Genomic DNA, 27,969 nt, shown 5'->3' on the forward strand with positions numbered 1-27,969 from the left:
CCGTGTGTTGGACGAGGACCACTGACCATCGGAGTGAGCGGGGCTCATGCTTCCTGTGGCTCCGTCTTCCGCATGGGACCTTCGACCGGCGTTCCCCACGGGAAGCTGCTCACAGAGCCGTGCAGGGGCCGAAGCCCAAGGCAGCGTGACCTGCTGCCCCGGAGACCCAGGTCAGCCCTGCAGGCGCCCAGCCACGTCCAGGCCACACTGTCGTCTGCGCAGGGACTGCCGAAGGTGCCGGAATCCAGCCCACCCCACCAAGCGCTCCATGGTGGGGACATGGGGAAAAATTAAAACACGCAAACACAAAACTAAAAAGAAACAGAAGCAGCTTGGTCTGTGGCCACGCCAGGAATTGATTCCCAGATCCCAAAAGACCTTGGTGGTCACTGTGACCCCCGGTAGTGACAGCAACCAGGGTCTTTGGGGGAACCTATTTCCTCAGGGCAAGCCTCCTTCAAAACTGACCCCCCAGACCCCCTTGGCCCCAGCGTCCTCCCGGGTCCCTCAGGCATCAGCCTCCTTGGGTGAGCCTGCAGACGGTGGCCGCTGCCCACAAGAAAGGCCAGGAGGTCTTTTCCATGTTTTCCTTAATTTCCAAGCTTTCGTGTTTCCATAACACATAGCAGAACCATTTAAAAATGATTTTTCACTTGCGTGAATCCCCCAAGAAGCTAATTTGGGGTTTGTGGGAAACCCTCTGTTCAAAATGCCCTCACACAGCAACACCGTTTCAAGGCAGCACCGAAGAAGCCGTCAGAACTGTTGTTCTTAAAGGGCCCGGTCTACCAGGAAGCTCCTCCCCCTCCCCCAAACAGAGGTCTGTCTTCCCGTGGGAGACAGTTCAGAGCCTGCGGCACCGGGAACCCCGAGTCCGGGAAAATGCGGCGTCTGGACGTGCTTTCGTATTTAAGTCCCTTTAGGAGAATTAAGTAAGTACAGGCAATCGCTTTGACTGAACGAAGTTGAAAGTTGAGTATTACAACAGCCTAGAGCTAAGTGCTACCTTGATACTAAAAATATATATATTTTTTATTTGGGCAATAAATATCTCGAAAAAGAGCACAGAAATGAGACGCGAGTGAAAACTTTTGTTTTTTTCTTTCTGTCTCTTTGGCTGCCAGTCGTGCATCTGGGAGAGAAAGCGCCGCGGCGTCGGATCTCGGCCATTCGGGGGTCTTGGCGAGGGTCTGACGCCGCGAGGAGGTCACAGCTGCTTCCTACGGCAGGGACGGCAGTCTGCGCGTCGTTTCCCGTTACAGGGACTCCGTCCCTGTCCCTCATGCAGACACTTGTACGTGGGCGGGCAGACTGTGATTGCGACTATTAATGTGATCGGGTATCATCGTCTGAACAAGCTGTGCTGCCGCCTGGTCCCAGAAAATGGTGCCTGCGGCTCCTCGTCACCCTCCCCGGGAATTCGCCACGGTCTCTGCACCCCTGCCAGTGGTGCGTTGGTGAGACATGCCTAGCAACAATTTGTTTGAAAAAAAAAACCACACAGAAAGGGTCCTACGGGGCGGGAAGCAGGAAGGCGCGGCAATGGTGGGGTAGGGGAAATTTGACTTGGAAGGCCAGAAGACACTTGAGCTCAATAAAGACCCAAGGAGGGAATCTTCGTAGACATTTCCGGCAGAGGAGAAAGCCTTGTTAGAGCAGAAGTAAAAAAAGAATGTTTTGCCACTCGGGTGAGCAAGGAGGAGAAGCAAGAAAAAGTGGGAACTCTGGCGCACCAGTGACTGGAGCGCGGAATTAAAGAGTGGAGCCAACACAACCGCATCTCAGGGACGCAGCAGATGAACCTGGTGGGAGCGGAACTGGGTTTCTGAGCTGGGCTGAGGCCCCGCAGGTGAGCTCCGTGCTGCGTGGAGGGCCCGCACGGGCACAGAGAGCCCCGGCAGCTCTGCTCCAGGGGTCAGGCTGACTCTCAGCACCCCCCCCCCCCCACCAAGGAAGAAGTGGCTTTCAGGAAAAAGCTCTCAGAGATTCCTGCAGAACCCAGTGAAGATTGCCACCTCCTTCCAGACGGACTAGGAGTCAGGTGGAGGAGCATTTTTAGAAGCCTGAAGAAGGAGGCTGGAAACTGACTCTGTCCAGACCCCATCGCAATCGAGATGTCTGCTGGGCCCAGGTCTGGACACCCTCAGGCGGGGGCCAGAACCCCAAAGCAGTGGGTGACCAACTCTCATGTCACCTGTCAACCCACGGAGAGGCCTGGGCTTGCAAAATAAGAAGTGACTGGAGCACAAGACGCCGGCCTAGAGACGTCGGAGACGGCAGTGCCGGGTTGGTGAACACTCGCCAGATGCTCCCTGCCTGTATTTGGTGGGACTGGGGGTTCTCGGTCCAGGTGCGGAGAATGTGATGGCCCAGGTCTCAGCCAGGGAAACCACCACGGGGGCTGGTGGCCGTGGAAAACGCCGTGTGTTCCTGAGGCGGGGCTGGCGTGCGGCAGTGGGCCTGTCTGTTCACACTGCTGTCTCAGGTGCGAGCGCAGGCGGCCCCTGCCCGGCTGCGTGTCCTGACCTTCGTTTGCCCTACGGCCCAGTTCATCGGGGACAGCGCGTGTTCATGTCATGGAGCCAGGAAGCAAGGGTGGGTTCAGGACAGTGAGCAGACACCTCACAAACGGGCCATGGAGGCCTTCGGGAGCAGCAGCTTCTTCGAGAGCCTCAGTCCGCCCAGCTGCGGAACGGCTCCCTTTCGCAGTGTCTCAGGGCCCGAGTGCCCGCGGTCAGAGCGAGGGGACTGAGCCGTGGTGCTGGGGCCCTGTGCTCCCTGGTTGGCGCGGGAGTGTTTCCCTAAGTGTCACCGTGAGAAGCGCCTAACAGCCACCTGGCCTGCAATCCTGCCCCGCCCAGGGCCGTCCTCTCCCTGGAAAGCATGCGTCCCGTGGCCCTCAACACACCCCAGTGGCTCCCAGACGTCCGAGGANGAAGTAGCTTTCAGGAAAAAGCTCTCAGAGATTCCTGCAGAACCCAGTGAAGATTGCCACCTCCTTCCAGACGGACTAGGAGGCAGGTGGAGGAGCATTTTTAGAAGCCTGAAGAAGGAGGCTGGAAACTGACTCTGTCCAGACCCCATCGCAATCGAGATGTCTGCTGGGCCCAGGTCTGGACACCCTCAGGCGGGGGCCAGAACCCCAAAGCAGTGGGTGACCAACTCTCATGTCACCTGTCAACCCACGGAGAGGCCTGGGCTTGCAAAATAAGAAGTGACTGGAGCACAAGACGCCGGCCTAGAGACGTCGGAGACGGCAGTGCCGGGTTGGTGAACACTCGCCAGATGCTCCCTGCCTGTATTTGGTGGGACTGGGGGTTCTCGGTCCAGGTGCGGAGAATGTGATGGCCCAGGTCTCAGCCAGGGAAACCACCACGGGGGCTGGTGGCCGTGGAAAACGCCGTGTGTTCCTGAGGCGGGGCTGGCGTGCGGCAGTGGGCCTGTCTGTTCACACTGCTGTCTCAGGTGCGAGCGCAGGCGGCCCCTGCCCGGCTGCGTGTCCTGACCTTCGTTTGCCCTACGGCCCAGTTCATCGGGGACAGCGCGTGTTCATGTCATGGAGCCAGGAAGCAAGGGTGGGTTCAGGACAGTGAGCAGACACCTCACAAACGGGCCATGGAGGCCTTCGGGAGCAGCAGCTTCTTCGAGAGCCTCAGTCCGCCCAGCTGCGGAACGGCTCCCTTTCGCAGTGTCTCAGGGCCCGAGTGCCCGCGGTCAGAGCGAGGGGACTGAGCCGTGGTGCTGGGGCCCTGTGCTCCCTGGTTGGCGCGGGAGTGTTTCCCTAAGTGTCACCGTGAGAAGCGCCTAACAGCCACCTGGCCTGCAATCCTGCCCCGCCCAGGGCCGTCCTCTCCCTGGAAAGCATGCGTCCCGTGGCCCTCAACACACCCCAGTGGCTCCCAGACGTCCGAGGATCGAGTCCAGGCAGGCAGGCCGCACCACTCACCCCCTCACGCTGGCTGCCACCCGCATCCCCCCACACAGCTGGGCATCCCTTCCCTCGCACCGAGAGCCCGCTGCGCACACGGCTTGTTCTGCGTTTCCTGCTGTCCCTCGGGCTGAGTCTTGGCTGTGCCGGCTTCACCTCCTCCGAGCTCCTGAGTTCTGTCCTGCAGGGTTCTCCTGCTCACTCTTGTGTCCCTGCGGTTGGGGTAAGAGCTTCCTCCCCATGGGACTCCCTTCCATGGCTTCGTGCAGACCCCGTCCTCGCCGTGCTGTGCCCGTTCCCACGGAGCTGTGAACGGCGAGGTGCTGCCTCCCCAGACAGCTGGGATGATAAGTCCTATCTGGGGACAATGAGTCTGATGTCGATTTATGAAATAAAGTGCAGATGCCCTGGCTGGTGTGGCTCAGTGGATTGAGTGCTGGCCTGCGAACCAAAGCGTCCTGGTTCAGTTCCCAGTCAGGGCACATGCCTGGGTTACAGGCTGGGTCCATAGTAGGGGGCATGTGAGAAGCAACCACACATCCATGTTTCTCTCCTTCTCTCTCCCTCCCTCCCCGCTCCCTAAAAATAAACAAATGAAATATAAAATAAATAAAGTGCAGGAGCGTCCAGAACAGATGACACACATGCATCCTGACGGGTGGGGCAACGGAAACTCCAGGCTGCTGGAAAGTAGCCTTCAGTGTTAAAGAACGTTGCCTGTGTTCAGAGTCCAGGGCCCTTTAAACCTCACAGAAACCCTGCAGGGATCAAACACGGACGCCCACGAGAGCCCAGGTGGCCCAGGTGCAGGCAGGCCGTGTGCCCGACATCACGTGCCTGACACGTGTCCCCTGACTTTGGTGACAGCCGAGTGCTCTCAAAGGGCTGGGCTCTCCTGTGTCCTCGTCTGTGAGTCGGCCCAAATGAGACGAGGTTCCCAACCCCTGGAAACAAGCTCCAGAGCCCCCAGGGACCCTGTTTCTCAGTTAAGGAGACCGAACACATCTGGTGGGAGTTCTGTGAGGGACAGGCTGTGCGACTTCAGCTCCTAAGACAAGGTTGGCTCGTGGGGTAGACAGTGGCCCCATCCTCACCCCAAACCTGTCCCTGTTTCCTCACCAGGTGTCTGCCCAGATGGTTCGATGAAGGGCTGTGAGACGGGCGGGGGGGTTTGCCTGGGGGGCCTGCCCTGACCGCAGTCCCCAGGGGGATGAGCCAGGACGGGGGCGGAGGCTGGAGTGACACAGGGGGACGAGGACAGCTCTGACAGCAGAAAGGGCGCGGGGTGCGGGCTCCGGGAACCCCACAGGGAGCCCGGCCGGCCACGGGCGCTGGGATTTGCCCCCTGGCACCGATTCGGGGCTTCCGCTCTAGCCCCCAAAATGGAGACCGAATTTCTGTTGTTTGAAGCCACCGATTAAGGACCACAGGCCACAGCAGCCGCGGGAAACTAACATAACGGCCAAGTGACATTGGAAGGCATGAATCCAGCTGGAAAGCACCCTAAAAATTGAGTGACGTCACCGAATCATGGTCTTTCCACAGAGAAAGACAGGAGGCGCTTCCACGGGGACGTCCTCAGAAAGGGCTTCATCAGACCGACCGTGGGCCGTGGGACGCTGTGACCTCCCAGGCTCTGCGTGGTCCCCGGGCCGACTGAAGGGACGGCTGACTGTGGGACATGCACGCGTGCGCCCGGCCCTCTGGGACGGCAACTGTCACGGGCTGCCTGTCAGGCCAGTACAGCTGCCGAAATAAACCCGTGCTGCTCACACAGCGCAGAGTGGGGCCTACGGCACCGGGGCGCAGCCGGTGACCGCAGGCGGCGACACGTGTGAGGAGGCGTGGCGGGGTGGCGCTGGACGTGACACTGCGCTAACGACCCGCCCCTTTCCCACAGGCTCGATGGGACGGCCTGACCGGGCGCATCGCCTTCAACAGAACCGACGGCTCGAGGAAGGATTTCGACCTGGACGTCATCAGTCTCAGAGAGGAAGGTACTGCCAAGGTAGGCTCCTCCGTGATGAGCGCAAAGGGCGCGCTGCCCACGCGTGTTAACTGCAGCTGTGCCACGGGGGTGAGAAGTGCTCGGTGGTGCTGGCCGACGCCGGCATTCGGCTCTCTCCCGCCATCTGTGATTCTGCCCTTTAGAAACTTACAGAAGAAAATATTCAAAACCCTTCAAATAATCATGGGAACATCAGAATTCTATAATCTAACATTTTTACTTTCTGCTGTGGTGGACTGGAGGCTATGCACAATGTAAAAGAGTATGTCTGGGAACAGTTACTTCCTGGAAACATTGGGGTTGACTTTGAAAATGATATAAATTCCCATTTCTGTTTTGCTGACTGTCCGCTGGGGCACTGTCACGGGGTTAGGCTGACGCAACAGCAGCTGGCCGCCAGAGCCGGGATGTTTGAGGGAAGCGGATGCAGCGTTGAGGCCGCACACTGCACTTCCAGGGTTCCGGTTTCGGAATTGCCGCCGCCGCCGTCGCCTCCTCCTCCTCCCTCCCCCCACCCAGAACCCATGGTCCCACAGCAGCCACCCAGCCCACACGGGATGCGGGCGGGAGGGCCCAAGGAGCGCCCGCTAAGGACCCGATGCCCGAGAGATTTTGCACCTACTCCTCGGGGCGTGCCTCTCTCCCTCGTCTCGGGGTCTCCTAACGCTGGGAACGGAAGGGGGGAGGGGGGCTGTGCAGGATGCGTCCGGTGGGCTTCAGCGGGCCGCGGAGCACAGGAGCCGCTGCTGTGTCTCCACGCCCGTGACGCCCCGTGTGGCCCATGACGACCTGTGTGGCCTGCGGCGCCCCATGTGGCCCGTGCACGCCTTTCTTCCAGCAAAGGCGGAACCAGACTAGAGGAAAGTGTTCTGTCCCTCGCCTCCTCCTTGTCTGCAATTCTGTTTTTTCTTCGGGGGACTGGGTTCCATCGGGGGAAGGCTGACTGGGCCTCCAGGGCTCGGGTCGCCGGCTCCCTCCTCTGCCCCAAGGGAGGGGACGCCCAGCCAGGGGGCAGCCCCTCCGGCCACAGGGAAACCCTGTCAGAAAGCCCATTTCCCCCATTTCCACTGGGGGGAAGCCCGTGGTCAAAGGACGAGTAAGCGTGCGTCCAGCATGGGAACAGTGTGCACACATGTGGTGTGCCGTGTGTCTGCATGGTGACTGGTGTGAACGCCTCGAATGGGTCCCCGTAAGGAGTGACGAAGGCCCTCTAGTGCTCCAGCCCGGCCACGGGTATTCCCAAGAACCAGAAGCCACGTTCTCCCCTCGAGGAAGGCGATGTGGAAGCCAGGCCACCGCCCCTTCGCGCAGGAGGCGCTCGTGTGGGGCCTGAGCGCTGGTTCCTCTCCGCTGCCCCTGCTTCTCCCCACCCGGCTCCCTTCCCCGGTGGGGAGCCCTCTGAGCAGCTGGTGGGGAGGAAGACGCGGGCCCTCACCGTGACACCCTATGGGCTCCATGTCCCCTTTTAACCAAGTGCTAGTTTTATTTTCCCTGTGAAAACCAAAGCTGCTGGTGAGGTGTTGAAACACCTCCACGAAGTGTGAGAGAAGGCCTGTCCTCGGGAACAACCGGCAGGGAATCTGGGGTGGGCGGGGTGTCCAGGGCCTGCAGCTGCTCTCCGGGCGCAGGCGAGAGGCCCGTGCTCCCGGAGAGAGGACGGGCTGGCTGCACACAGGGCCCCAAGAACGGAGAACCGGCTTGCGAGGGACTCGGTGTGTGCCCCAGACTCTGTTTCCCTGGGGCGGGCGGTCTGTCGGGGCTGAGAGTGGCGCTGGTGGCACAAGCACACGTGTGTCTGCCTGCGTCTGGATCACTCACCTCTCTCCCGAGGGGCAGGACACAGACACCCATTTGATGCATCAGGCCAGGCCGGCGAGGCCGGTGGCTGGGAGACCCTCGAAGGGGGCCCTGGCTCGGACACCCACCGGGGAGCTGCTCCAGATCCCGTCTGGACGGAGGACAGAACCGTGTCCAGGGCAGGGAGAGGCGCCTGGAGCTTCCGCACTCACTCCCCCGCCCTTGGGCCCACGGGGTCTGGGAGTGTGCACAGGAGTGTGCACAGACCCCGTGAGTGTGCACAGGCTCACAGCTTGAGAGACACTCACTGGGCGCAGGAAGCGTCTGGACCGGCAACGGTCCCGGGACACACGGACACATGCCTTCACTCCCTGCCTCCCTCCCATGACCCGCTAAGGTATCTGTGGTCTCCAGACAGACTTCAGTCACGTCAGGCTGTTCGCCCCGACAGCTCTGTCAGGGTCACGGCCACCTTGTGAGTTGTCGCTTAGATCGCAGACAGCGTGAGCAGCGTCTGACGACTTCAGAAAGCTCGTCTCCCTTGGGGCTGAGCTCCAGGAGGGAGCTCCAAGTGTCCGCCTTCCAAGTTTAAAGGAAACCGGGTTTAATGCCCTGGCTCTGGCCGTGGGTGGATCAGGCACCCGTGAGCTCAGTGATGACTACCCGCCTTGTTCTGACCTTCAGTGGAAGGAGTCTGGTCTCCTCGCGGCTGGAGCCCAAATGCCTGGCCCCCAGGAAGAAGCACGGCACACTAGCCGGCGGAGACGCAGACATCGGTGTGGAATCGGTTCAAACCAACACCCAGGGGACGGAACTCGAGCTCCAGGAGGACGTGCGGGGAAGGCGCTGGCCTTTGCTTCTCTCTGAGCTGCAGAACCAGCCCACCGCCCAGCCGCCCGCCAGAGGGGCCCCTGCTTCCCGCTGACCCTGCACCCGCAGCGGCCGGTGACGGGCCTGCACCCAGGGCTGTTCGGACCCCCAGGCACAGCCTTTCCCAGCAGGGTCCTCAGAGAGAAGGGTCCCCGCACATCCCCATTCATTCCAGTTCCAAAGCCCCCGCACGACAGCCCTTTCCAGTTCACTGAACAGGGCAGTTCACCGAAGCTCCTCCCAAAAGGGACACNCAGACATCGGTGTGGAATCAGTTCAAACCAACACCCAGGGGACGGACCTCGAGCTCCAGGAGGACGTGCGGGGAAGGCGCTGGCCTTTGCTTCTCTCTGAGCTGCAGAACCAGCCCACCGCCCAGCCCCGGCCAGAGGGGCCCCTGCTTCCCGCTGACCCTGCACCCGCAGCGGCCGGTGACGGGCCTGCACCCAGGGCTGTTCGGACCCCCAGGCACAGCCTTTCCCAGCAGGGTCCTCAGAGAGAAGGGTCCCCGCACATCCCCATTCATTCCAGTTCCAAAGCCCCCGCACGACAGCCCTTTCCAGTTCACTGAACAGGGCAGTTCACCGAAGCTCCTCCCAAAAGGGACACACTGCCATCTTGGCAAACTGTGTCCCTGAGACCCAGGGTCAGGGACTCCCGACTTGAAACCAGATGGACCTTTATTCAGCATTGTTTGCACCCCAACCGTTCCCCTCAGCTGCTGAGGGTCTGAGTGTGTGTGAACCACGGCCTGGGTTTGGGAGGGAGACACTAGTCCCTCCCTGAACGTATCTGTGTCACTTAATGCCACCTGGGCTCTCACTGACACGTTCCCCAGGACCATCTGGGGCAGCACATGCCCGTTACAGAGGGAAAGACGGGCCACCCAGCACAGCTTCTGGTGACTGTCCCCACAAAGACACAGCCCGCCCTCACGCACGGCCTCTCAGGCGGATGCCTGCCACCAGGTTCTCTGCACATTTTGAAATTCCGACCCCACTTCCTGAAGACACGTGTCCAAGGCCCGTGTACAGTACCGAAAGGCCAACTGTCCAGGCATCTGGACAGCCTCCCCTGCCCCCTCCCCCCAACGCACCTGGACCACGGGACCTGCTTCCCCAGAAGATGTTGGGCCGTGACGTGTCCACTCGCTTCCGTTCACAGGCAGAGAGAGTTATATGTCTTGGCCGAGCACACACACACACACACACACATGCACACATTCTGCCAATGGAACACTGAGCTCAGGAGGCCCCAGTCCTGTGCTGTGTGTGCGCTGTCCACGCCCTGGGGACAGCCGGCTCTCTGTCAGACCCTCGTACCCTCGTGGTCTGGACGTGAGGGGACTCCAGTCACACAGATGGCAGGAAAAATACCCTTCTTCCTCATTTTATGGAGGGAACGCACCCTGAATGGGCCTCTGGGGCCCGTGGAGTGGGGCACAGCCACAGGGTGTCTGCCCTCCTGCCCCCGGTGGGGCTGCGGACAGAAGTGGAGGCCACGGTGACGCAGCGGGCACGCCTGCCTGCAGCCTCCAGCTCATGTCCAAAAGGCGAGCGCACTGCGAGGTGTTTACTGGGGCCATTTTTAAACGTTGTGTGGTTCCCTGGAACACTCGCTGGACGTTAGAAAGACAAGAGGTTAGAGGACACATTTCCCGGCCTCACGACTTGGCGACAGACAGGGTCACTTCTCCACCTTTCTTTCGATACTCAATTAAAAACTTAGGTCCCATTCTACCCGGTGCCTACATCCAGGTTTAATTAGAGGAACAGCCAGGACCAATTTACATGTCCTTTTACAGAGCCAGACGCCCCCTGTCCCCAACCACCAAAAGCAGGACCTGGGGACAACCAGTGGGCTCCGGGCTGTTTGGCCTGAGGTCTGTGTCCCAGAGGCGAGAGTCCCCACCTGGGGGCGGTGGGAGGGTCTGGAGGGTGAGGAGGGAGAGAGGAAGGTTTGGTTGCCTCTGTGGGTCTCAGCCGCCCGGGAAAACTGGAGGTTCTCGGACCAGCAGATGTGCGTGCTCCAGGCGGTAGGAGCTCCCACAGGGGCCAAAGGTCTTCTCACCGGGCAGTCCCTCCTCCCAGCTCCACTGCAGTGCCCTCTGCTCGGCAGGACAGACCCCTTCCAGCCCCCGCCCACCTAGATGGTCTCCGCCTCCCCCCACAGCCCCTTGCTGAGGAGGGAAGGAAACAGGGAAACGGAGACACTGGTCGGCCAAAGCATCCCCCACGCTCCCCCGAGTGGCGGCTCTCCGTCATCTTCACTCAGAACAGATCTGTTAGGCTGCACTGTGACAGCGGTCTGACCGGTGCGCGTTTACAAAAACGTCAGAGTTGGCGAGTTTCTGTGCAGCCGCTTTACTGTGGAGGAAGGAAGAAGACGCAACACTTTGGGGCACATTATCCTCGATTATTTCAAGAAAGGTAAAAACGCAACGGAAACACAGAAAGATTCACGCAGTTCCTGGAGAAGGTGACGGATCAAACGTGTCAGAGGTGCTTTGCGGAGTTTCTCAGCACTACCGACATCTTTGCCAGATCATTCTCTGCTGGGGGGCGGGCTCACACACGGGAAAACGTGCAGCAGCCCCTGGCCTCTGCCCGCTAGAGACCAGTAGCAGGAGCCGGCTGACACAGTCGAAATACCCAAATCAAGTTGTTGGTGAAAATGAAAATGTGTCTTCAATTCTATGAGGAAACGTGTGACAGGCATTTCGGCCACCCCAGCAGGCCACCTGTCCTGCCAGCGTGGGCGTCCTGGGAGCCTCCTCAGAGAGTTCACGCTCCCGTCCATCCAGCTGCATGAACTTCCAGCCGCTGCCTTTGGGCAGAAAATCAAAGTAAAGGGACAGGAGAGGGGAGAAGAGGCCTAACATTGCCGTGGTGCTACTCTACTCAATCCTCAGGGTTAGTTGCCTCCCCCAAGGTCGCGCTGCTGGCCTGCTGCCACACCAGGGCCTGGACAGAGGTCTCTGTGAGCTCGCCCTCTCTCCCGCCGCCAGGGAGGTTTCGGACCCGTGCAGGCCACCCTGTCTGCCCCAGAGCCTGTCCCTGCTCTTCACACCTCCTCTATTTTATCTGCTTCTAAATTTAAAAAAAAAAATCACATCTTTTCACAACAGAGCAGCCTCGGCTGTCCTCTAGGACTAGAGTTTGTGTGGCTCTGAGCACCGGCCAGCACCTGCCCTGCGACTGTTTTCCCAGGTGCAGGGAGCCCAGAGGTCTCATCCGAGGCCACCCAGCCAGTGGACTGCCCAGCTCACCAGGCTGCCAGGAAAAGCCAGTCACTCAGCCCCCAGCCCATCTCTGGGCTCCTCCTGGGCCAGGCACATCAGTGCCCGTCTGTAAGCCTCACCACCCAGCAGACACAGCGCCTGGAGGACACTGCGGTCACTCTCTTCTGAAAGATCACTGCGCTTCCCTGACTGCCCGTTGCCACTCCGTGACGCAAACATCAGTGAGCAGTAAACATGAATACCCTCACAGACGGAGTTCATGGTCAAGTGGATGGACAAGACGTACACAGGGGAGTAACAGGAGAGGCCCAGAGCAGAGGGACAAACGGTCCCACCAGCGTCCCGAGGCCCCTCCTGCCAGCACTGGCTCCTCAGTGCGGAGAAGCCTGAGCTCAGCCAGCCTCTCTTCCACCAGCCTCTCTTCCTCAGATGCCCCTCCCCCCACCCCCCGCCCCCTCCCGTGAACCTGCAAGGCACTGTCGGCCCCACTTGGGCAAGGCAAGCTTCCTATCGATGGGCCGCAAGCGCTGCACGGGTGCGTTTCCGCCTGTTGCACCCACTGCTCCGGCCTCTGATGCCGAGCGCAGTGCCAGCCATGAGCAGGTGATCGATCGCCAAGAGCGTGTGGGAAGAAAATCCGATGCTCGTGGGAAGAAAAGAAGTCTTCACTTAAAAGTAGTATGTTTAATAAATTCAAAACAAAAAGACCCCCAGGCTCCACCCCACGCAGCCCAGACACTCCCTGTCCCGTCTGCACACTTGCCAGTCCCTTGTTTCATTTTCCCGCTGTGAGCAGCTTGCGCTGTGGCGCCCTGGTGTCCTCGTCCCAGGCTCTGAGCGCCCTGTCCCTTCCCGGGACCAGGGGCCGCTCCTTGGAGTGGGCGCCACCCTGCAGCCGCAGACTCTGGTCGCTGTGCTCTGTGCAGATCGGGGTGTGGAACTCCAACCGCGGGCTCAACGTCACGGACAGCAGCAGAGAAGGGTCCCACAACGTCACCGACTCCCTGGCCAACAGGACGCTCATCGTCACCACCATCCTGGTAAGCGGGCTGTGTGGAACCCTGGGCATGTGGTCAGGAGTCCCCTCACCCCCTGAAACCCCCCAGGCCCGGCAGCCCCGCCCTTTCGCCCGCCCTGCTGGCCCCAACCAAGTAGGTGCTCAGGTGAGAGGCTGGGAGGGTGGGGCAGAGAGAGACGGTGGGGATTCTTCCCCTGCTCCCACCGGCTGGGTCAGAAACGTCCCGACCTCAGCCCCTGTCCCCTCGGGGGCCCAGCTGCCACCCTGCTGTCCCCTGGGCCCAAGTGGAGCCGCTTCCCTATAAGGCCGGTCCCTGGCGTCTGGTCTTACCTCCGTTCCGTCACTCCTTGGTGAACAGCCCCTTGCTGGACCGCTCGTCCAACACCTGGGTGAGGGCGCCTCCCCCTTCCTGGGGGAGTCCCGACTGCACACCTGGCCGGCCACTGTGCGTGCTCGGGGACCCCGCCCCGCTTCCTGGGCCCTAACCCCACGGCCCGCCTTATGTGACTCAGCCCCTAACGTCAGACCAGTTTATTTCGGAAACCGCCAGCCTCTGCCACTGTGTCGCGGAAATGCTGCTTCCTCTTCCTGTCCGTCTGAGGATAGACCCAAACGGGCACAGATGCCTGAGGAAAATGCATAACAAACGAGAAGCAGTAAGAGAGCAGGCCAGTAGTATAGTCACTGATAGGATTTTACAAAACAAAACAAAACTCCAGTCAAGTGAGAATGAAGGTTATCATACATGGTAGTAAGAACATGCCTATCACTCACAAAATAGAAGATTTACCATGGAAGCATATGACCACAGAACTGTCGGCTGTGAGATTTCTGGTGAGCTCCCCTAAGAAAACGAAGCTGCTGGTAAAAACCACATAGAAATAGTCCTCAAATAAGAGGCCCTGCAGGACCCCAACAGGAAGAGGGGGATGATGGAGTGAAGAGTGGATTTGAGATGAAACTTGGCTGCGAGCTAAGGAAATGAGCACATCCCATAGTTCAGTCTTCCTACCAGTGACTCAGACTCACCTTCTGTGTGCAGGTGAGGCTCTCAGACAGAAGCCAGGAGGCAGGGCGGGCCACACAAAGCAGCCTGGGTGTGGGGACAGCCGCGGCCAGACAGATGTGCAGACACCTGTCGCCCCGCCCCCTCGGCCAGGCCTGAGTGCAAACATGGCCGAGTCTCTACCACACCATGTGCTCAGGTGGCCACGAGGAGAGGAGGGAGGGAAGTGCCAGGTGCAGCCGCCCACGCGTGCGGAGTGTTGGGGTGACACACAGGCAGCAGCGGGAAGGGGAGGGTTGACTCTGACACTGGCTGTCTGCGCATCACAGCTCCCGGCTGTGGATGGCGCCTCGGAAGTGATTCTGCCCCGGTCACGAAGGGGCTCTCACGCGAGGTTTGTCGGTGCAGGAAGAGCCCTATGTGATGTACAGGAAGTCGGACACGCCCCTCTACGGGAACGACAGGTTTGAAGGGTACTGCCTGGACCTTCTGAAGGAGCTGTCCAACATTCTGGGTTTCATCTATGACATCAAGCTCGTCCCCGACGGCAAATACGGAGCCCAGAACGACAGAGGAGAGTGGAACGGAATGGTCAAAGAACTCATAGACCACGTAAGCAAGCGCGCAGCCCCCGCGGGTGGGGTTCGGGGGCTGGAGAAGCGCACACTGAGCGGTGAATGAAGAGGGGAAATGGTGACGTCAGAGTCGGAAGAAACACTTCGGCTGCTGAGTCATCAAATCGGCTCTAAAGCAGGAGAAAGGCGCCGGGACCGGTGTCTGCTTACTCTCGAGGGCCGGTGAGGGCAGTGGCAGAAGGTAGGGACGTGAGGGCCGTCCTTCCCACTGGGGGACAGAGTCCGCTGACTCTGAGCCACAGAAAGAGCCCTCGGTCGGCGGCTCAGGGCAGCCTCGTCCCTTCAGCCAATTCAGCGGCCAGGCCACCCGTCCACACCTGTCTCGGGTGCTCTCGTAAAGGCCTCCATCCTGCTGCTTTCTCATTCCTCGTTCCAGAACGTTTGTACTTCTGGGTCTGTCTGTCCGCATGCATTTCGTCCCTCTGGGTTCTGTCTGGTAAAGACACACATCCATAAACACAACTGTGTGAATCAGCCTTTGTTCCACCAGAGCCGGTTCCCACGAGGAATTCTCGCGTGGGTGGCGTGGAGTTGAGGCTAAGGGTCGGGAGGAGCCAGGGTCAAGCCAGGCTTCTGCCGGGAAGCCAGGCGCCGAGGCAGTGACCTGGAGCTTGCTCTTGCAGAGGGCGGACCTGGCGGTGGCTCCTCTGACCATCACGTACGTGCGGGAGACCGCCATCGACTTCTCCAAGCCCTTCATGACGCTTGGCATCAGCATCCTCTACCGGAAGCCCAACGGCACCAACCCGGGCGTCTTCTCCTTCCTCAACCCCCTGTCTCCAGACATCTGGATGTACGTGCTCTTGGCCTGCCTGGGGGTCAGCTGCGTGCTCTTCGTGATCGCGAGGTGAGTGTGCGAGCTGCCGGGCCGCAGTGCAGAGAGGCCGGTCTCCGGGGGCCTGTGTGCTTGAGAGGCAGGCGCAGGCTGAGGACTCGGCGGTGGCCTTTTGGTTTTGCCTGGTGCTCTGTTCTGTCAGGCCCCCTCATCAAAGCCCCTCTGTGAGTGGACACCTTCTAGTTCCCCACCAAGGTGCCTTTAAAGGACAGTAAGGAAATAATTTTGTATAAATCGTGTCAGTATTTGAAGCGAGACAGAATGGTGATTAATGCATTTCCCGGGAGTTATGTTACAACAGAGGCGGTAGCTCCACTAATCACCCTAAAACATTTCCACAAGAAAAGCACAGCCATGCCCGAGTGTTTGAGCCCCGGAATATTCTATTAAGCAAAGCAAAAAACAGTTAGCTAGGGGTTATTGTAGCAAATGAGGATCCCTGGACTCAAGTTGTGAAATTCTCAGGAACAAAGAAAAATGCTTTAAAAGGTCTGTAAAATCTACTTTAGGAGCATCGGAGCGGTGGGGGAACTCCAGAAGCGACCACCCCAGGGAGCCTCACTGGCATTCAGAGCCGGTGGCCCCGCGCGTTCGGTCCCCGAGGTGGCGCTGCACTCAGCCGCTCTGTGCCACGCAGTTCTTCAAGGGTTCGATGCCTTTCGGAGGTTACGTTTTCCCAGTGCCTCCGATGCTGACTTTAAGACGGCTATTTAATCTTTCTGCCGACTTGCGCATTTGACACCCGTAGATAAACCATGTAAAAAATAATAATTGCTTCTGTGTGTCCCCTACTCCCTTTCAATCTTTTTTATCTTCCAACAGAACTTGGTGAACTTTTCCCTGATCAATTTTTGTTTTCCCTGCAGGAATGTCTAAGAGAAATGTTTCTTCATGCTTGCTCCGTATCATTGTTCACTGTCTGGTTTTGATTAATGCCAGGTAGCTCTCTCCCTGGTGTAATTAGAAAGAAAGGTTAGAAAAACAACCCGGGCTGGAAGGGCAGACGGAGCCCAACGAGCGAGATGGGGGTCCCCGCTCATGGGTGTGCATGCACGCACGCAACCCAAAGTTTTTCTCCACGCCTGTCACAGCGCGCCGTTGCCCGACCCCAACTATGTTCCAGGTTTAAATGTTAAGGTCCATCTGAGTGACGACCAAAGCTCTGCTTCCACCCGTCTCCTCTCAGAATGTAACACGTTGACAACTGTGCAGTGATCGCGCTGAGACTGTGAGTCCGTGGTTCTCAGCGAGGAGGGATCCTGTCTTCCGGGGAAACAGCTGGCCGTGTTCTGGAACCATGTTTGGTGGCCACACCTGTGGCGTCCCCTCCCAGCCGTGTCCTCCTGCCCCTCCCCTCTGACTCCTCTCCTGCCTTGCCCAAGGAAGCCCCTCAGTAGATTTTGGAGGCCATGCCGGTCGCCTTTACCTTCCACCACAGTCCTGGCCTGACCCTGACCTTGGCCACCCTGCACATTCAGCTCAGAGAAGAAATGGCTCCTGTGACCAGCGCCGTGGTTTGCAAAGCTGGTGGAGACGCAGAGGCGGGAGAGCTACTGAGGACCGCCTTTCTGTCCGAGAGGCTCTGCCCCGTGTCCGGAGGGAGATACCCTCCGTGTCCTTTTCGAGGGGAACACAAAGCCTGTCCCTGTGCCTGGGCCAACAGGCTCGTGAGACAGACGCCTAAAAATCACTTCCTAAACTGAGCTGCCTTTGTGACGCTCGACCTCCATGGCACAAACTGAAGGAAACCACGTAAAACTCCAGGTGATCTGTCTCGGCACAGGGCCACACCCGTGGCGTGTTCTGTGCTGCATGTCTTTCCACACTGTCTTCTGAAAAGTACTTAAGGCCAGAAATCCTATCTATCGTGAACACACAATTTAAATAGACTAAAAGTCCAGGTATACTGCCTGCTTATGGTTTATAGCATTTGTCTCCTTAAAAATAAGCCGTTTTTGAGTTAATACCTGGCCCAGAAAAGAAAACCTTTGCCTGTAACGCTCAGGCTGCGGCGAAGCCCCACGGCTTCTTCAGAAGTTCAGGAGCTTTGCCTCCTTTAACAGACGGGCGAGCACTCGCTGCCCTCCCGGACGCCCAGTCCCCATCCTCAGCCATTGTGGGGGCCCCTCCCCGAAGGTCCCTCCGCACGGAGTCCCTCTGACTCCTTTTAGGCAGTTTCGACAGATTCCAAGCACGTGCATCCTCTTCTCTGTTGTTTCCCTGGAGGCCAGGATCAATGGGGCCAGCAGCTTCGAAATGTCGTTGGGGAAGGTCGTATGTGGCCCCTTCCCCAGACGTTCCGACGCGGCCAGTCTCCCTGCAGACATTAGGGATTTCCAAATGCTTACATCCAGGCCACAGGCAGGTGCTTTGCAAACCAGAAACCCACACCTCAAAGGACAGCATTCCGTGGTCATCGAAACCCCCCCGCCCACGCGCGCCACAGCCACTCTGGAGTCCTGGAGAGGAAGAGCCCTGTGTCTCCGCAGAGCGGGGGAGTCACGCTGCTGTTCAGGCCGCTGCCCCTTGTGCCTGTGAAAACCAGAGAAACTGTGTGCTTGCAACTGCGAAGTGGGAAATACTGGAAAAGGCCAAGTTCAAAGCAGCGTTCAGTGAGCACGGTGGTGAGCCCGCCAGTCGGGGCAGGAACGTGCTGGCAGGCGGCCGGCGGCCTCAGGACGACTGCTGCCCTTGGACGCGTGAACCTCCCAGTTTGTCATAATCACCGGGTTTAAACGATTGCACAGGTGGAGGCAGCGGGGTCTGAGTGACGGCATCTTCCCTCCGCACAAAGCTGCAATTAGCAGGGTCATTAGCACGGTGTTCATTTCTCCAGCTCAGCCAGCTAGTCTGTTTGTAAGAGCGTGTAAATGCACAACGTGGTCACGTTGCTGAAACAGTTGTCAGCTCACATGGGCACCGCGTGGCGTGAGCCTCGTGGGACCCTCCCCGTGTGCACTGCAGCTGTGGGGGAGGGCGGGGGTCGGAGCCCACCTGCCCCGGGCTCAGTGCGGAGACGCTGCACCTCCAGGAGCCGGGGCAACGGCTGTGCATTGGGAGGGACCTCTACCCGCGTCCCTGCGCAGGACGCCCTGCGCGCCTAGAGGTGGGGTTGCCCCCCAGCGTCCCACCTGCTGCCGTTCGCCTTGTGGCTGGAGAACACGCAGTTGTCCTCCTTGGCGTGGTGGCGTGTCGGCATTACTCTGACGCCCTGGCTTGCGTGTCAGGGACATGGTGGCACACCGCTAAGCCGCCCGCGCTACAACCCACATTTTACACAATCCCCGTATCCCCGTGGAGTTTTTGCTGCTGTTTCTTTGGAAAAAGAAGTGCCCCTTGGAAAGAAAACCCCAAACCAGCTCGGAGCAGGGCCATTCTCTGGGCTGTCGAAGACGATGCTTAGGAACCAGAGAAAAACCCGGTGCCCTGGGAAGTTCCGCAGACTCTGGTTTTAACGCACAGTGTGAAGGCCCGGACTCCATCTTCCTCATGGACACGGTGACTGAGGCCAGAGACGGCGAGTGACGTGAGCAAGGCCGACTTCCTGCCGGGGACTGGCGTGCAGGCAGCCAGTGTGTCCCCTGAAGACAGCTGCCTTGAAACCAAGCGAGGAGTGGCCTGCAGCTGCCCAGTGTGGCACACTGCGGGGCTGGCCGCCACAGCCCTGTGCCCGGCGGGCGCACTCCCAAGTGTGAACCGGTCCCCTCATTTAAGGGTTGTGACTTTTGTCTCCACAGACAGCCCCCAAATGCTGGTGCCCCAACCTCCAGCCTTCCTTTCAGTAACTCTGCCCAGCCGTGCGGCTCCCTGGACACACCCGAACTCACTAGGCCACGGAGGTCCCTTTCACGCTTCCGCCCACAGGTGCCCTTGGGGGCCGTCACCCCGCATTCTCATGCCCCCCACAGCACGGTGTCTCGACATCACGGGAGGTGCAACGAGAGGGGTTGTTGGCTTCGTCACCCCCCGGGGTAAACACTTGGGACGAGTGACCCTTCCCTCACTGTCCGTTAGCTGCCCAGTGAAATGAGAACAAGTGAGAACTCGGTAGAAGCCGGGACACAGAGGTCTGAGGACCTGGACGTGAGAAGTTTGGCGAATGTCGCGTCTAAAGCTCCCTTGCAGTTTCCCCACCAAAGCCCCTCGCCTGCGACTGTGGCCTCCGGCCCAGGCTCAGGGCTCCCTGGGGTAACTGCTGGTGCTCTGCGCTGTCCAGCGGGGTCTCTCTCTGACGCTGACCGCTGTCTCTGTTGGCTGCCGCAGGTTCACCCCCTACGAGTGGCACAACCCACACCCCTGCAACCCCAACTCGGACGTGGTGGAGAACCACTTCACGTTACTGAACAGCTTCTGGTTCGGAGTTGGAGCGCTCATGCAGCAAGGTACCTCGGCTGCCCGCCCCGCCCCGCGCCCCACGGTCTGCGGATGGCCTCTCGTGCTGGTAAACTCCACCTCAGGAGGTCAGAGCCGTCCTGGACACGGCGGAGACAGGACAGGGGCCTCGGTGGGACTAGTGTGTCTGAGGTGGGGCTGCTGTCAGACAGGGAACACAGACTTTCCCAGGGGGAGGGGGGTCGGATGTAGGTGCCCAAGAAACTGCTCGCCAACCTGCACCGAGGCGGGGGGGAATCACACCTTTTCCTCTCCCACCAATGGGGTGGAGCTGGGCTCCTCCGCAAGTCAGGCTGACTGCAATCTTCCTGAGCCGTGAGCTACTTAGGGCCACGGCCGACCCTGCGGGATTCGTCTGGGCCTCCAGGCCCCTGCCCACCAGCCCCCTCCCCTGGAGCCCATGGAAGTGCAGGGGCGGGGGCTCGCACTCCAGCCACAGAAATGCGTGCAGTGGATTTTACACACTGATGACGTGGGGCTTTGGATTTTGTCGAGCAGGCAGGAGTGAGCTGTTCAAGCTCTGGAGAAATCTAGCTGTTAGAGATCTTCCTCGGCTTTGACTGCAAGCGTCCAGTGTAGAAAACCCTCCCCGATGCAATGCATTGATCTAAGAAAACCGCAGTCACGGAGCTGCTCTGTCTCAAACACCTGCCAGGCTGACAACGTGCCGCAAGTGAAGCGGCGAGGGGGCGGGCGCTAACCAACCGCGTGCGAGGCTGGGGCTGAGTCGTGAGGGGCTGTTACACGACTGGAAGTGTGCATCGCGTGTCTACAAACCAGAGCAGGAGAGCAAGCCTCTCCGGTGCGGAAACACCGAGTCTCGCCACGCGGCTCGGCAGAGCTTACGCAGGCGCTGCGGAGCAGGCGTGGACCCAGCCCCTGGTTCCCCAGGGGCACGTGCAGACCACAGAGAGCAGGGCACGCTGCGGTCCCAGTGCGCCTGCTCTCCAGGGCCTTTCTCTAGTGAGCCGTGGCTCTCAGAGTGTGGAGGGGACCGCCCCTTCCTTCCCAGCTGGTCGCCTAGGCCACCAGGTAGCAATGCACAGCCCGGGGTGTCCCTGAGTGCACAGAGCACTGTCGGGGGCCCGCCCCCAAAACTTCTCTTTCCTCTCCTACCTGTCTGGAGTTTACCACCACCTCCCAGCAAACCGTGGGGCTCAGGGCCTGCTGGTGACCGATACCTTGGGTACATGGCAGTCAGCCCCAACCAGACTCTGCTTGTTCCTCAAGAAGCAGAGAAACATTACTGGGCAACACGGACACTGCCAGGTGAGGCCTGCGGTGCTGGTGGCTGCTGGTCCGTCTGTCCTAGTGCACGGCATTGGACCAGGCTGGTCTGCCTGTCCTTGCGTGCAGCGCTGGGCCGGCCAGCTCACTCTGCACCCACCACTGCCCTGTCCGGTTCACAGAGCCCGCCCTTGTCCTCTGGGGGCTGCCCGCCCCTTCAGTTTCTGACTGAGCAGGAGGGGCGGAGCCCAGGCCACATCTGGGTCAGGACTGGCTGTGACGCCGGCCAGTGCCATCTCGGTCCCAGGCACTGTCCAGCGATGTCCCACTCAGTGTTTACTATCTCCATAACGTCACCCTCCCAGGCTCTGAACACAGACAAATCGTCCCCCCTGGGGAAGCCGTTCCTGAGCAAGTCAGTTAAGAGTCACAGAAGTCAAAAAATGCATGAAAGGAGAAACACAAAGAAATGTCAAGAAATGTAATGCACACCCTCTACCAGGAGCGAAAAGTGTGTCCGAATGGCTTTCTGCTAATTACTTTTACATTTCCAGGATGGTCTTATCCAAAAGTGTAAACATGTACTATTGTAAGTGTGGTAGAGGAGAATTTATATCGTTTTTGTTATGTCAGCTGCTTATCTGTCCGTCTGTCCGGTTTTACTGTCACGTATTACTAGTCACACAAGTAGTAAAACTAAAAGCTTACTGTTTCATAAATACATGCAAATAGCGCAAGAACGAAGGTGCAGCAGAACACCCATGCCTAGAAGCCGAGAAATCCATCCCTTACCTCTGCTACCCTGTCCCAGGGCTGTCTTGTGACATAAATGGCATTTTCATGACGACTGACGGCAGATCTGAAAGAGTTCCCCACCGCCACAAGGCTGCAAGATCAATTAGGTGCGGGACCGCAGTGGCCTTGGGTGGTAAACACACACCCACGGGCTCATGAATCCCATTAAACCGAAAGATTAAAACGTCAGGAACTATCACTGAAGCCTGGAGGCAGCTCAGCGGAAACTGTTATGAATCCAGTGACATTACACACCCAAATCCAAACAGCAGAAAAACAAAGGAAGGAAACAGAGGCTCAGGGAAACCTTTTACCTCATTGAGAGAGCACAGCACAGACCTTACTCATCGTCACACAAGAAACACTCGTGAATTCAAAGCCTCTGTCCACCTTGATCTGCTCACCAAGAGCCTGGGCTGCTTTTGATTTCCTGGGCGATTTGTGTGTCTGCCTACAGATTAAACACGAGCATAAACTCACTTATTGGTAGACAGCTAAACTCCAATCTCCTTCTCTCTTAAACCATTAACTACAAAATTCAGAAACGCGTGATCAGAATAGTGAAAGAATTCAGATCAGATATTCCACCTGCTGTGCTTAACCCTTTGGATTCTTAAACTTTGAGTGTTTTAAATGGTCACATAAACTCTCTTCTGCCTCGAAGCTCGGGGGCGGGGGGGAAAATTCGAAGTACAGAACCAAGAGTGAATTCCAGGCAAGTGGATGAGCCACAAATGCCCCCACACGGTGTCACTGGTGTGAGCTCTGCGTGCACCCCCTCCCGCCCCTTGTAATTCTCCTCCTGGGTTTGCGAGGCCCCCGCAGCCCCATCTGACCCAATGTTTCAGGCCTGAGAACGATCGCAGCTGTCTGTCCTCACTGTGAGCGTAGGCCGCACACCCTGTCTTTGAGGAGAGAGGCTTTCTGGGTTAACACTTCAAGCGCCTCTGTCTATTCTTTTGCAAACAGCCAGGAGTCATCTGAGGTCTCCAAAATGCCCCCTCAGGGAAGGCCCCTTTCACCTGGGAGACAGCTAATCTTTGAAGTATGACTGAGAAGTAATACTTAATGCAAGGACAAAACTATGCCTTCCTTTTCAGTGAATATATTTTTCAGTCAAATAATCTACATTAGAAAAAATAATTTTGACTATAAAAATAACATAAACAATAGAAACCGACTCCCCGACTCCCAAGTCTGCCTGCACCCTCTCTAATCGGACTTGTGAGACCCCGTGTTCCATGGGGTGCACGCGGGGACAGCAGGACACACTCGCCTGTGGAAAGGCTCTCACGCCCATTCACCTGAAACAGAACGCGGCAGCTCGGCGAAGCCAGCACGGCCGTGCCAAGGCCTGGAGCCTGTCCCCTCACACAAGGACGTGTGTCCGACGGGTGAAAGGCCAGCAGTGGCGATCGACTTGTCAGCCAGAACAAAGTGGCTAAACTAACTCTACAAATTGCGGACACAGATTATCTCAAGGTTGGAACCATCGATGTCAGTAAGTTGCACTTGAAGCAGAGCAGGGATTGATGATAAAAGATCGTGCAAATTGAGCTTCATTTTCTTAAAAATAACAATGCTCCAGTTTTACCTGCACCCTAGAGAGCAAGTCCTTGATGGGTCCACAATCTCGATGTCACGAAAGCGCGCCGTCCCCCAGACTAGGTTGGGTCTCGAATTCCCATTCCTGCCCACCCGGTCTGACCCCTGCTCTGTGACCCCCGTAGGGTCGGAGCTGATGCCCAGAGCCCTGTCCACCAGGATCGTCGGGGGCATCTGGTGGTTTTTCACCCTGATCGTCATCTCGTCGTACACGGCCAACCTGGCCGCCTTCCTGACGGTGGAGAGGATGGATTCGCCCATCGACTCCGCGGACGACCTGGCGAAGCAGACCAGGATCGAGTACGGGGCGGTCCAGGATGGCTCCACCATGACCTTCTTCAAGGTAGGAAACCCACACGGTGCCCTCGGAGGTGACTGGGTGCTGGGGGCGGGGCGTGCGGACTGAACGGGTCTGTTTTGTAGTGGGAACGTTTTAACGGCACAAGCTCGTCGCCAGAAAGCCCTGCGCCCCCGCAGCCGGCACGCAGCCCTTTCTCTGGTCCCTCTGTGCCCTGCACCATGCAGGCCCCAGGTCAGCCTCGCAGCGTTATCCATACCCTGCCTCGCCGCTGGGCCAGAAACAAACAAACAAACAAAAAGACAAAACTGAACGCAGTCTGAGGCCCACGAATGGATCGCCATGCTCGGAATTCCCTGAATAAATACCTTCCCTGGGAAGGCGGGTCCGCCTTCCCAGTGGGTGCGTGCAGGAGCGCCGTAGCTGTGTTCGTTCTGACCAAAGCAGGACGGGTGGGTGTCCCCGCAGCCTGGGGAGGGAACCACGTTCGAGTCCCTGGTCTCAGCACCCAGTCTCTGCTCAGCCTGTGGTATGAACCCCAATGCTTGTAACGCCGAGTCTCCGCTCCTGTCGCTCCCGTGGGGAAGAGGGATTTTAACAGGTCCAGGCAGGGTTGGAGCCGCACACCACCTCCGAGATCACCCAGTTCAGCCCTTCGCTTTGCGCGTGAGGAGAACACGGCCCACACTGTCTGCTGAGAGTCACACGCATGGTCAGCGACAGAGACGGGTGGGAACCTCCTTTCGAGGTGATGGTGAAAAAGGCTGGCGGGCAGAGGAGTGGACAGCCACTGCAGCCGAAAGAAACTGTAAATACACCTTTGTCAAGAGACCCAAAGTGCCAAAGACAAAGTGGTCTCCAGGGACTGAGCGGGGAAGACTTCTGACGACCGCTGACTCAGAATCGAAACACTGGGGGCAGAAAAGGGGCGTTTTCTCAGCGTAACAGCATCAGCTCCCCGAACAGGCGTCACCTGGGCGGGAAATTCCACCTCAACAATTATCGTAAAAACTTCCTTTAAGACAGAACTACACCAGGAGGTTCGTTAAAAAAGCAGAATATGGTGAAAAGGTAGGATTTGGGTTTTGTCTATGTTAAGCAGACGATCTTTAAACATTCTTTTTCATTTTAAGAAGTCTCTGATTTCATGAATGTGAAGAAGGGCGGTGACCGTTTTTTCCCCGGACATGTGTTTTAAGAACAATGACATCAACTCCATGGCTGGCCAAGCTTCTGAAAGCTTGGACCACTCTGAAATCGATGCTCTGAGGACAGCGAGTGATCCCCAGCTAGTGATTCATCACGACACTCTTCAGAAACCAGGAGAGTCGCCTGCAAGGCGAACCGGACACAGGGACGCTGCCCAGGTAGAACCGGGCGTGCTGGAGGAAACCTCCGAGGCGACTTAGCTCGTCCACTAACACCAGACAGTCCCATCACGTCGGGAAACGGGCAGGTGGGAGCAGGGAAGACCCTAGTGCCTCCCGATCGAACAGACTTGGGAGCGGCTGCTGCGAGCCCCCGCCACTCCCCCCGCCCCCGTGTGCCCACCACACAGCCTCCAGCCCCACGCCAGGTGCTTCTGCCCCCGTGCCTCCACGCACGCCTGGTGCTGGCTCTGGGCGCCCACCAGAAGCCCAAAGCCACTGCCACACAGTTTCAGAGCGGACCCCTCATTCCCTGGTGACCCTGGCCCTCCCAGGTCACCAGGAAATGAGGCGAAAAGCGTCTCCGGAGGAAACCGCATGAGCGCAAGCCCAGGAAGACCCTGGGAACAGCCGCACGCACGTCCCCGACTCAGGGCCACGCCCTATTCCGGGCACCATCTCATCTCACCCTTACATGGCCCAAGGGGTGAGCACCAACATGCTCCCCACTGTGTGGTGACGAGTAGGGCACGGCCCCACGCAGAGCCCACCCAAATGGGCAGAACTGGTCATGGAAGAGCCAGGACTTGGTCCAACTTCGTAAAGTTCTAGAAGGTAGTTCTAGAAAGTTCTCCCCTCTTGGAGGGGAGACTTGGAGGGTCTGTTCTGTCAGCTGTGACATTCCCAGGACCTAAAACAGAGCCTGGCCGACGGTGGACACCCAGATGTTTTCAGAAGGTGAACACACTCTGAGTTCAGAGACGGGGACCTCTGTCAGGGGAGGGACCAAACGGCAGGCAGCTCTCTCCCAGGGCTCAGGAGGCAGAGACGAGACCACAGCCAGGGAGCCGGTGTGAGCAGGCGGGGCCTCTCCAGGCCACAGCGGGAAGGGGCCAGGGACCCTCTGGAGCCTCTGGCACAGGGCGCTGATTCCTGTCACGAGGGCTCCCCTCTCACGACCCGAGCACCCCAAAGGCCGGCCCTCCTACTCCCAGCCTCTTGGGAGTGACCTTTAGTGCACGGATGTGGGGGGCGCACACAGAGACCTGCGCAGGAAAGAGTCTGGGGCCAACTTCCTTGGTTTCCAAGGTAGCTGGTGGCGTAGCAGCCCCACTCATCGAAGGGGGGTTTATTCACGAAAGAACAGGAACTAAATCCGACTTAGTTTCCCCACCCCACCCCTGAGCAAGGCCAGCTGCCAGGAAGCCTCAGCGGGACCGAAACCCACCCAGGGTCCTCGAACTGGATGACCCCATGAGGGACACATACGTTCCGGGTGCCTCCCCACCCCCCACATCACCACGTGACAGCGGTCACAGTCACACAGAGCCAGTCCTGACCTGGCTCCACGTGGACGCCCCCCACCTCCTCTTAGTTGAGGACCACGTCCTCTCCTGAGCTGCCAGGTAAGAAAAACTACATCTGCCAAAGCTGACCCGGCACATCCGACCCCTTGCCAGGGCCCAGCCGGCCTGCCTGCCCTTGCGTGCAAGGGGGCTTCTCATAAGCAGCGTTTGCCCACCCCACACAGTGTGACAAAGGGCTTCTGTTCCCGGAAAAAATATGCGTGTGTGTGTGTCCCGTTGGCAGAAATTGCCTCTTCGCTTTCAAGTTGATGCTACATTATTTTACAGCTTAAAAAGAAGTGGGCAGTTTCAGGGGGGACAAGCCTACAGAAATTACCGGAACCCGTGAACAAACAGAATTACTAATCCCTCCCACTGGCCTCTGTGATATTTTTAGTGAAGCGTCTCCCTAAACAGTGTGGCCAGGAAAACACTCGCTAAAATTTCAATCAAACTCCATTGACTTTTCTTCGCAAAATTGGCAGTTCTTGCAGAGTGTGCCCTCAGAGTTCATATCTGGGATATTGGATTTTCAACATGAAATAAAAACAAAAATTTAGTTTTAAAGAAATAGCTCAGATGAGGTTCCACTCTCACCATGTGCATTCGGGGAGGCCGTGCCGAGTCGGGGCCAAGGTTGCAGCGGTGGCTTCTTTCACGGGGCCACCTGTGTGTAGAGCGGCCACACGGATCCCGGGGACCCTGCTGACATGAGAGCCAGCCAAACTCAGTCCCCCAGCTGCTCAGGAGGCCTTGTCGGATAGCCGAGACCCCAGCCCGTGCTGTCCGAAGAGAAAAGAACGGCTCTGGGTTCAGGGGCCACCGTCCCACAGTGAAGGACACGCGTTAACCAAGAGCTTCCCTTGAAGTCGACAGCCCCCGCAGTCTGCGTGCCATGGATAATGTGGCCCCTGTGTGGTCAAAAGACGCCATCGCCCCGGGCGACCAGCAGGAAGGATGAGGCTGAGAAGGGCAGAGCATTTCAGCAACAGTCCAGAGAGCTATTTCCAGAATTTCTCCCAGGGCCAGGGGCCCGCTGGGTTCTCCTTATCACACCATTAACGAGTTAATGGACTCTTTAAAGTCTGTGTATTCACATTTCAGAACTCCAGGAGACTTCATTTAAAAGAAAGTTCTGCAAACTTTCTCCTGTTGTTCTTCTGGGGAGAATATTAGTCAACAGCACAATAAGAACTCTGTTGGCCTCTCAGCTCTGCTGGGGGTTGCTTGGGGCCTCCCACTGTTCTCACAACCGGACCGCCCCCCCCCCCCCCCCCCCTGGCAGGTCGGGGCCTCGGATGCCCCGGGGCAGACTGAGGCCCTTCACTTAATTCAGCTCCATGGATTTTTCCCCGGATCTGCGGGAGACCAGGCCAGCACCATTCAGGGGGGAAGGCATAAACTGTGCGCGGGACTTGGAAGACCTGAGCAGCTCCAGAGAGACAAGTGCCCGAGCAGTCAGTGCCCCCTGGGATGGACGGGCGTGTGTGGTACGCAGCCGAGGCAGGTGCCTCGGGGGTCGAGGGAGGCACCTGGCTATGAGGTTGCCGTGGGAGAAACACTTCCCGGGAGAACGTGCTCTGTGGCAACTCCCCATCCTG

At 58.5% G+C, this 27,969-nt stretch overlaps 1 protein-coding gene across 3 annotated transcripts in view; it reads left to right on the forward strand.

The window, feature by feature from the left end:
• GRIK1 (glutamate ionotropic receptor kainate type subunit 1) overlaps positions 1-27,969 on the forward strand; it is a 198,739-nt gene that overhangs the window by 149,468 nt on the left and 21,302 nt on the right. For all 3 annotated transcript variants that reach the window (XM_037029669.1, XM_037029667.1, XM_037029668.1), the window contains 6 exons: positions 5,829-5,936; positions 12,771-12,884; positions 14,277-14,480; positions 15,127-15,350; positions 19,602-19,720; positions 23,483-23,700. In XM_037029669.1, the coding sequence (XP_036885564.1) occupies positions 5,829-5,936; positions 12,771-12,884; positions 14,277-14,480; positions 15,127-15,350; positions 19,602-19,720; positions 23,483-23,700 (987 nt within the window). The remainder of the gene's footprint in view (positions 1-5,828; positions 5,937-12,770; positions 12,885-14,276; positions 14,481-15,126; positions 15,351-19,601; positions 19,721-23,482; positions 23,701-27,969) is intronic.

The sequence above is a fragment of the Sturnira hondurensis genome, unplaced genomic scaffold (genome assembly GCF_014824575.4).
Source record: "Sturnira hondurensis isolate 20B ecotype Veracruz unplaced genomic scaffold, ASM1482457v3 Scaffold0020398, whole genome shotgun sequence".
In the NCBI taxonomy this organism is placed as follows: Eukaryota; Metazoa; Chordata; class Mammalia; order Chiroptera; family Phyllostomidae; genus Sturnira; species Sturnira hondurensis.